Below are 11198 nucleotides of genomic sequence, written 5' to 3' on the forward strand. Positions count from 1 at the left end.
GGAGAGAGGATTTAATCTATGAGTACATAGAACAGTGGACTAAATCGAATCAGAGAGTTGGCACCAAGCAAAAAGAGAAGGCAGACAAGGGGATGGTACAGGTTACCAAATACCCGGCGGGGTTTTTTGATGGGGCAGCACAAGGAGGGAGATGTGGATGTGGAATTTGGCTAAAGGTGATAGAAGAACAAGAGTACTGGATTCACTGGAATGTGGGAGAGGGAACAAGTATGAAAGCAGAAGCAATAGCCTTATGGGGATTACTATGGTTTACCAAATTTTTGGATATCCCACAAATACAAATATATGGTGATTCCAGATGTATGGTTGATCACATTTTGGGGAAGAATAATATTCAACAAAATTCCCTACAAGGCTGGCTGAAACGCATACAAAGCCTATGGAGCACTCTTCATCAATCTTCCATACAACACATCAGTAGAGTACACAACAAGAACGCAGATGAAATGTCGAAAAATGGATTACTAGCCACAGAAGAAGGTATGCATATCCAGGTAAAAATGGGACCAATAATGACAGAAGTAGGAAGCATTAAGATGCTGGGATAGAGCTTTAAAGTTCAACACAAAGGAGTAGAACATCAGCACAGATAAGTACCTTGCAAATTTTTTGTACCATTTTTTGTAAATGTTTTGTATATGGTCTTGTATAAAAAAGGAAGGTGAAAGATCACTTATATTTAGCTGTATGAAGAACACGTCCGTGTACTAAAACTTTCTCGTTTCCATTATGTGAATTTGAGAAATATTTAGGAAAAGGCAGATGCATTGTAAGATTCTAGTCTCTGTTGCATATTAGTATATCTCTGTAGCTGTAGAATGTAGTGAATTTGTAATTCCCTGTGCAATCAAATACTTGGTACAATATCATATCAGAACTATGATGAACTTCTATTCATATTATATATATACTCTGTTCTAATCATAATATAAAATAAAACAAACCGTTTTTTCTTGCTGAAAAAAAATGCTATATGGTTAGCCAAGTACAAATCTCAAATCTACGGCCATAACAATGATTGAGGGACGTTATTCTCTGGCACTATCAACCTACTTCGTTCTATCTGATCTGCTCTGCATATTGGATTTGACTTGAATCACCTGCGCTCTCAGACACCACGTAAAGTTGAAGTGCCTTCCTCTGCATCAGCTTAAGCGTGTTCAGAAACCCATTATTCCTCGAAGGTGTCGATCTCTGCGTACAACCCAATATCTCAATAAAATCTGGCGTGACACCCAGGATTTGAGAAGGAGAACACCCTGAGAGGCCTTCAATCAAAAGAGCAGCCACGCCTCTAGCCAGACCAGAATCAGAATCCGCTTCATAATACACCTTCAAATCATCCACGAAGGCCCTCACCCATACCTGGGACGCACAACCTTCAACTTTGTTCTCCCTGATTTTCAATTCATTAGCGAGAGGCTTCATATTTTTCCCATACTGCAAGACTTGCTTGAACTTTGAACGAGTTTCTGGAACTTTCTGGAACAGTTTTACAATATTCTGGAGCTTCGGTGGAAGCTCTTCAACAGCTTGTACACACACGTTTCTCTGGGTAGCAGATACTGCGGGTGTTGACTGTTTTCTGATAATGGGTTTTGTGAGGGGTACCGAAAATGAAATGGGTCCTACACAGCTTAAAGGGCCAAGTGCTGACGACCGGACTGTGGGCAACACAGCCACAAAATTGGAAATCGCCATTGATTTTCAATCGTGAGATAGAATTCCTCAAAAATAAAAAATTTGATAAACAGGCGAAGTCAGATCGTTCTACAAGCAAGTGCACATGAATATGGAACATTCCAGAACTGAACTACAGGTCAAGTAGGTTCCAAAGTTGTAATTTTCAGAAATCTACCGTAGTATTCCATCCTATTTATAGTAACAAAAGCTAGTATTACTTGTAATTTAGATATTTTCTTTAGTTAATGTTCGATGTTATCTTTTATCTTATAATTAAGATATTCCCAGCAAGGATGGAGTTTGATGGTCAATTGTTATTTAGTGATGTGTTTATTAAATATAATTCGAAAATTTACAAAATTTATATATATATTTTAAATTATAAAAATCAATTAGTAAAGAATAAAAAACAGTAAAAATTAACAAATAAGTCTATTTTGAAATTCTTATTTTACTTTTCAATATCTATTTTTTCAAACTGTAAAGATCAACCTGTAAGAAAGTTCAAAAATAATAAAATTTAACAAATAAATCTGTTTTGAAATTCTTACTCTACTCCCCAATATCATCCTTGTAGTAGCTGAATCAGTTTATCACCCCTAGACTTGCAAATGTGTGCTAATATTTTCATTTTCTTGCCTAATAAAATTGTCTAAAAAATTTATAATTTATTAAAAGTCATTTACATTTTAAAGTTTGTTTCCCAATATCACCCTAAAGTGGCTGAATTAGTTTATCACCCCTAGCCTTTCAACTAGTGACTTGCAAATGTGTACTAATGTTTTCATTTTCTTCCCTATTACGATTGTCCAATTGAAAATTTATAGTTCATTAAAAATTACTTACACTTCTAGGTTTGTTTCCCAATATCACCCCTAAACTTTAAATTAGTGACTTGCAAATGAGTGACTTGCAAATGTGTACTAATGTTCTCATTTTCTTCCCTATAAGGATTGTCCAATTAAAAATTTTTAATTTATTAACAGTCGTTTACATTTTTAGGTTTGTTTTTAATGAACTAAACCGATTAGTTTACCACCTGTGGACATTGAATTAGTGACTGGTAGAGTTGTACTCATGTTTTCATTTTCCTCCCTATTAGGATTGCCCAATTCAAAATCTATAATTTATTTAAAGCCATTTACATTTTTAAGTTTGTTTTTAATGAGGTAAACATTTTAATTTATCACCCATTGGACTTTGAATTAGTGAGCCGCATAGGTGTACGAATGTTTCATTTTCTTCAATTCATAATTTATTAAAAGTCATTTACACTTTTAGGTTTGATGTTTTCATTTTCTCATATTTTAGAGTTATTACTTATTATAAGTAATAAGTTGAAAATTTAAATAAAATTTTAATATAAAATATAATTTGACTGAAAAACAAAGTTATATATATTAATGTTTAAATAAAAAGGGAGGTGTTTGACTTTTTGAATTTATATATTATTAAAATTAGCTTATTGATAATTTAAATTAATTAATAGATAATTAAAATAAAATTTAAAATTGAAATAATTCAATAAAATTTTATTATAAATTTGGTATTTTTAAATTATTAATTTTTTTGGGGATAGTTTAATGGGCAGTGGCGGAGAAAATAAAGTTTTAGACTGGGTTCAAATTTTGTGTAATCCCCAATCCAGGCCTACGGGCGTTGGACAAATTCTAAGCCCTCCAGAGATAGAACAGATCCTAAGGCCAAGTAATTATGTGTGAGACCTAAAAAAACTAAACAAAGCTAGACCTTCCAAAAATAAAACAGAAATTTATTAATAATTATATGAAACGAATGCTAAATCTTCTTAATTATTTAAGAGAACAAACCAACAAAAACATCACACTTGAAACTAAATTAGTAAAATCAATACTATAGCCCATTAAAATTACTGTTCTCGGCATTCTTCTCTAAGGAGCACGTGTTATGTGAATGTATTGACTGGATGGAGAAGCTAACACGAATAGCATTTTTGTTTCTATTTATTTATGGTATCCAAAGAAATTGGTAATTGAGTTCGGCTAGTATTTATGTGATATTAGATTTTAGATGGATTCTGATCGCTGTAAATTTGAGTCTTCAATAAGGGGACTCAGTGAGAAATTATATTAAATGGATAGCTAATCTTAATCTTACTCTAATTCTTTATATATGTAAATGGTTATAGTATTTAGAAAAAATTGTGACTGAGTTGGACTAGCATTTCTGTGATATTGGATAGATTCAGATAGTTGCAGACTTAAACCTGCAACATCAAATTTAAATTTCATAAAGAGTTAAAAACTTCACATCAAGCAAGCTTCAAATTACATTAATTTTAGGGTTAAATATTAAAGATATGTGTATTTTTGGTTTGTCGAAATGTTTAAGTTTGATTTCAAATTTGATTTTAAATTTAAGAAATTGTTAAATTTAAATCGCACCAACTTTTAACATTATTAAATTTAAAACTAGATATTATTTAATCCAAATTTTTAATTACCGCTAAAAAAGCAGAAACCAAAATTTAAAAGATTATAGAAAAACTTGGTCACTGCTTTTTTCGAAACGAAGCGTGATGTACTCGATCAATGACTGTACAATAATATCTGATGCATTGCAAATCGGGAAACTAACTTATTTTAAATAATTCAAAAATCCACACGGATCAACACAAAATTGGGAATTTGAGGATTAGCATCAGAGTCTGAAAGCGGCAAATACGCAACTAGAAACTTAAAACATTGAAATACAAGATTTAAGGAAAATATTAAAATAGAGAATTGGAAGGTCGTGCAATATATATATATATATATGAATGATATGATATGATATGAGTATATATAAAATATGTGTGGAATTGTTAATATATTGTAAGACGAAAGGATCATTCTCAATTAGCAATTTTTGTCACAACATTTGAGAAAAATAATTAATTATAAAATATTATATATATATAATCTGTTTAAGTGTTTAAGTGAAAATAAGTGAATTATAATGTTGTATTTCTATTGGAATATAAAGATTAGTAATATTGTATTTATATTTATATTGGAATATAAATATTAGTAATAAAATAATAATCAAAGTAATAATTATTTTAATAATAATTAAATGATTTATTTTAATTTTTTTAGTTGTTTTTAGTGAAATTTTTTGGAAGTTTTTTTAATGGGTTTTTCTGGTCTAATGTCTAATTTTTTTAAAATTTGGTAAGAATTTATTGAAATCACAAGTTTGATGGGTAACCCCTGCATAATTGAAGTGCCTTAGGGATTTTTAGGTGCTAAATCCATGTATATAGTCAAAAAAGCAGTGTAAATAACACAAATCAAAATTTCACCTCAAAAATTTCTGTCGGATGGCACCCGAAAGTCCAAAAAGTCCCACTAAAGACAACTCCTTTCTTTTGTAAGTGGTGTGAGTTTATTGGAGATTACATCAGGCTTGACTTGTGGCTTGGGAAACTATGACCTAGGGTGTCACGCCCCTAGCCTACGGTAGTCTTTCAACCGTGCCGGCAAGGTGCGGCACCACCGAACGCTTTCTTTTTAACAATACTCACGTTTATGGACTACGCCTACTTCAACATAAACTTAGTTAACTCGTGTTATTATAACCGAATAAATGTTATTTTTTATACTTCATCAAAGAACATTCTCATTCATCAATCATCAACAATAAACTGAGAACAATACACAATATGAAGGGAGGGGCAACTCCCCAACAATGTTATTTATATCAAGAATACCAGATTTTACAACAAGTGTGCCAAGCTTCACACTTAACCAATATTCTTACAAAAGACAGGCCACCCGCCTTTTACAACGTTTCATGCACCCTTGTCCAAGAGAGAGTGCTCACCCGAGCCACTCAACCTCTTTACAAAAACCTACATAAAATCGAGTACAAAAACCTCCTCAACCGTGACAACCCTTCACATAAACCAACCTAAAACATGCGAGATCTTCTTAACTCTTATGCGCATGAAGTATGCGCATATCCTCAAGACTTCGTACTTTTTCCTTGTCCTGATGCGAAGGTATCCAAGTGGAGTTTGATGCTTTATGAGCTCCCATGCATATCTTATATATATTCCTTCGAATGTGATATTACATGGTGTTAATCCATGGCCGACCTCATATTCTTTGTCGTATGCTCTACATACTTTATTACATGTCGACTTTGATTTATACTTTATTGTTTTATTATTCCATGTATATATACCTTTCGTATTACATAAGTGTTTGTCGTATGTGCTCCATTATTCACATATCCCCTTTACATGTGGCTTATTATATTATATTTTATTCACATATGCATATAATATAATATGTTCATATCGCATATAATATGTTCATATTATTTTCATATAATATGCATAGAAACTCCCATATACGCTCAAGTGTACTAACACTTAGCCATTTTTGCACACGCTCCTTATCGTCGCATTTAGTCACATTTAACGCGTATGATCGTCGCACCAACGTCGCATATCGTTCGCCCGCTCATCGTGCACGGAGCGCCCGCTCGTCGCGTTAACCGCCCGCTCGTCGTGCACGCCTGCCCGAGTCGCGAAGGCCTTACATTCTCCTCCACCCGAAATCGTTGTCGTCCTCGACAACATATCATCTCGGTAGCTCTCCACCAAGATCATCATCATTCAGGATGTCGACCTTTCTACACAAGGCAAACATCCTCGCAACATATGTAGAGACTCTTTCTCCACTATGTCTCGGCCTAGTGACCACTGCCACCAAGCTCACCATCCATGTCAAAGCATCATCATTGTAACTCTATCACTCCAAAGTGCCTCATCGATCCTCCACATCAAGTCACTCCTCCAAGCCATGCCCATACAGGTACTTTGAAAGTATGCATTCCATACTGCATCAAAGTCATCTGACTTCAGTTCCTCAATGTATCAGATCTTCTAAGTCCACCATCCATGAAGTCCCTAAAAGTCACAACAATCTCATGTCATCATGAGCTCCATAAGCCGTCCCCCAACCACACCTCAGCAAGCATACAATATGCCTCAGCTCCTCACAGCAAGCATACAATATGCCTCAGCTCCTCATGTAGTAGGAATGCTCCATAGCTGCTCACAACTCCATCCAAGTAATCAACTCTCGATGTGCCCCATTCAGGTTCATGAAGCCCTCTTCATCATCTGCAATGTGCCATCCTCAGGTCTCCATGTCTTTCTAGTCTCCAACCTGATGTCCATGACTATGTTGTCCAGGTAGTCCAACCAAGTAGACCTACCACAACAATCGGTCATCCTCACTCAAGCTGCTATCTTCGGTTTAGTGAACTCGGTCACCCAACCATCCATCATCATGTCATGAGTCCCTTCACCATAGCTCCTCCACCAAAGTGTCCACCAGGACTTGCTCTTGGTCTCGACCATGAGAAGTCCACCCAAAAAATCTCAAGTGTGTGCCCTCCTCAATATGTCCATGACTCATGCCGGGCACTTAGCCAAAGTGGCTAAAGCATGACCCAATCATCCACAACGATCATCAAGTCCCACCCTTGTCAAGGGCCTTTGCACCTTCAGCCATAAGGTCATAAGTAGCTCGAACAAGCCCTACAATAGTTGACAATCCTTGCTTCTCCATACAAGGTTCCATCATAGTCATCCATGGTAAGATGTCCTCTTGCCTTGGCAACCTGACTTTTCCCTTCACTACACATGGTCCATCTACCAAATTCCCAAATGAAACACAAGTACCAATACTTACTTCATCATCATGAAGTTCCTCCGTGTGAGTGACCTCATCCATACATGTTGACAAACTGCACGATCCTGGTTCAACTTGATCAGCCTCAAGTTCATCCTTCATCGTAGTCATGTCTTCAACATCCTTGATCATCATGACTTCCTCTTCCTTGATGGCACAATCTGCTACTTCACCTTGCTCCATTGTCCAACCGGGTTGAAGAAGTTCTTCATGAGCTTCCTTCTTCAAGGCCATGAGATGTCCCAATTCCTTATTTCTTATCTTGAGCGTCTCGAATTTAGCTTCAATCAACTCTATTTCCTTTGCAAGTTGAAGAGCTTTCTCCATATCAGAAACCCCTTCCTTAATCAAGGTACGGAGAGTATTCTTTGTTTCAAACAACCTTTTGCCCCATTCTACAAATCCTTGTTCTATTCTTTCTGACTCTTCAAGTAGACTCCTTCTGAATTCTTTCAAGGATGTATAACCCAATCTCTGCAAGATAGAAATATTCATCTGTCACCATCTCTGACCGAGCTCTGATACCAACTGTCACGCCCCCTAGCCTACGGTAGTCTTTCAACCGTGTCGGCGAGGTGTGGCACCCCCGAACGCTTTATTTTTAACAATACTCATGTTTATGGACTACGCCTACTTCAACATAAACTTAGTTAACTCGTGTTCTTATAACCGAATAAATGTTATCTTTTATACTTCATCAAAGAACATTCTCATTCATCAATCATCAACAATAAACCGAGAACAATACACAATATGAAGGGAGGGGCAACTCCCCGAACAGTCTGCCCAACAATGTTATTTATATCAAGAATACCAGATTTTACAACAAGTGTGCCAAGCTTCACACTTAACCAATATTCTTACAAAAGACAGGCCACCTGCCTTTTACAACGTTTCATGCACCCTTGTCCAAGAGAGAGTGCTCACCCGAGCCACTCAACCTCTTTACAAAAACCTGCATAAAACCGAGTACAAAAACCTCCTCAACCGTGACAACCCTTCACATAAACCAACCTAAAACATGCGAGATCTTCTTAACTCTTATGCGCATGAGGTATGCGCATATCCTCAAGACTTCGCACTTTTTCCTTGTCCTTATGCGAAGGTATCCAAGTGGAGTTCGATGCTTTATGAGCTCCCATGCATATCTTATATATATTCCTTCGAATGTGATATTACATGGTGTTAATCCATGGCCGACCTCATATTCTTTGTCGTATGCTCTACATACTTTATTACATGTCGGCTTTGATTTATACTTTATTGTTTTATTATTCCATGTATATATACCTTTCGTATTACATAAGTGTTTGTCGTATGTGCTCCATTATTCACATATCCCCTTTACATGTGGCTTATTATATTATATTTTATTCACATATGCATATAATATAATATGTTCATATCGCATATAATATGTTCATATTATTTTCATATAATATGCATATAAACTCCCATATACGCTCAAGTGTACTAACACTTAGCCATTTTTTCACACGCTCCTTATCGTCGCATTTCGTCACATTTAACGCGTATGATCGTCGCACCAACGTCGCATATCGTTCGCCCGCTCGTCGTGCACGCCTTCTTGAGTTGCGAAGGCCTTACACAGGGGCATCTAAGCCAGCAAAATCACATGTGGGTCACACTTGATCTACATCGGGCTTGAGTTGTGGCGTGGAAAACTATGACCCAGGGGGCATCTAAGCCATCAAAATCACATCTCGATCACACCTGATCTACATCGAGTTTCACTTGTGGCTTGGGAAACTATGACCCAAGGGCATTTAAGCTATCAAGGCCTTGACTTGTGGTTTGGGAAACTATGACTCAGGGGCATCTAAGCCATCAAAATCACCTAAGGATCACACCTGATCTAGGCCACACCAACGGAATTTTACCCACAGAATTTCGAACTAGTGACCTTCACATCACATAATGACGTAACAATACACCTATCACTATCTATTATACACCCCACCAACAAATATTAAATTAAATTATTGAAAATATAATTTTTTTATCTATAAATTAAAAATAAATATTTTTATAAATATATTTTATTGATACTTGAAATTTCATAAATATAAAATTAAAATAAATTTCTTAACTAATTATAAATTATTTTTTGGGTTAAAATTTCCATATTTATAATGGCATTTCATAAATAGAAAAAGCTAATTTACATTTAACATATTTATAAAACAATTTTCTTTTACTTAAAATTGTTATTATTATTAATATAATAATGATTTGTAAATTTTTTTATTACAGGAAGAATAATATTTGAAATCGGAATAATTGTTTTGTTACTCCATCCAGGCGCTCTTAATGTCAAAACTACAACTCCATAGATAAGGGAGTTTCATGTGAAGAGGAATAAATTGGAATTTCTACATATAAATATAAAAATTATATTTAAATTATGATGAAAGCATTTCGATACTACCAAATTGCTGTGCTTGAACTTTTTAATATAGTAGAATTTGTACCAAATTGTTGTGCTTGAACTTTTTAATATAGTAGAATTTGTTGGATATATAGATGCATTGCCTTCAACATATTATGGAAATCTTATTTAGGACACTATAAGGAAATATTAAAAAATTATTAAAATTTTAGGCTTTGTTAAGGAATTGTGCAATTTTAAATTTAATGTAGAAACTATGCAATTTGAATTTCAATAATCTTAGATCTCTTCATCCCTTGGGAATAGTAAAGGAGGTTCAAGTCCTTTAGAGGGGTACAATTATAAATTTTCTTAGTGTGTTAAAAATTATTAAAGTGAAATAATATATATCTTATAATATGGGATGTTTTTATTTTTTAATGTAATGCTGTGTAAGTCACGTCAGAGAAATGCTACCACATATATACGTAATATAAAATTATATTTAAAAAATTAAAATTATATTAAAAATAATAAATATATATATAGAAAGAGAGTTTTTAAGTGATATTTACAAAAATATCAATTTTAAACTAGTTATTTATAAGTAAAATAATTCTATATGAAATTCTATAAGGTTAGATGAGAAATAGGTTTTTTAATGGGAAATATAATTAGTTTCGGTCTTCATAATTGTCATTGTATTCATGTCATTATGTATATTTTATGTAACAAGCAGAAGAAAAAAAGAGAAAATAATGTTTTCAAATATGGGCTTCATGCTTCTTTTGATTGGTCAACTAGGTTAAGCATGTTCTTCATTCTTCTAGGGTCTTTCATGTCATAAGAATTATTGTCATGATTCAAGAGAGTCAATGCAATTTGTATAAGACCCTATTGGGTGAGTCGTAACTTATAAAAAAATATAGTTTCAGTCTAAAAAAGTCAATATAAGCCTCTAAGCACAACTTGGCCCTATCAGTGAGAAGTCAGCCTAGAGAGAGGTATTCGACATCATGAAAGGAATATATATGGAAGCAACTTTGACATCATTTGACACACATTTGATCTGCTAAAGAAACAAGTCCGATTTGAATCAAGAGAAGTAAGAAAATAAGAGCAAAAGACAATAAGACAAAGAGAAATACCAAGCAAAGAAATGAGATCTATTTTTTTCTCCATTTGTCTCCACACATGTGAAGATTAAGGTTTCTACAACTATTACAGGGTACAAAGATAAGATTTGAAGCAGATTGAGATTCTAGATCCAAGCTAAGTGCCGAAGTTGAGATTTGAAGCAGGCTGAAGGAGGATTGATGTTGGTTGATCTTTGACCTAATTGGAAGATATTCTTGGAGAGTTGACTTGGTGCTTAAAGG

The 11198-nt window shown here is 34.5% G+C and overlaps 1 protein-coding gene across 1 annotated transcript; it reads right to left on the bottom strand.

Annotated features, from left to right (window-relative positions):
* Nucleotides 1-1080: 1080 nt before the first annotated feature.
* Nucleotides 1081-7757, bottom strand: LOC149253616 (sufE-like protein 1, chloroplastic/mitochondrial). Its single transcript, XM_089454546.1, has 2 exons — nucleotides 7506-7757; nucleotides 1081-1722 (listed from the first exon to the last, which is right to left on the bottom strand). The coding sequence occupies exons 1-2, from the start codon at nucleotides 7755-7757 to the stop codon at nucleotides 1081-1083; spliced, it is 894 nt and encodes a 297-aa protein (XP_089310672.1).
* Nucleotides 7758-11198: the final 3441 nt, after the last annotated feature.

The sequence above is a fragment of the Pinus tabuliformis genome, chromosome 7 (genome assembly GCF_031772625.1).
Source record: "Pinus tabuliformis cultivar Carrire ecotype Pingquan chromosome 7, CPIR1, whole genome shotgun sequence".
Taxonomy (NCBI): Eukaryota; Viridiplantae; Streptophyta; class Pinopsida; order Pinales; family Pinaceae; genus Pinus; species Pinus tabuliformis.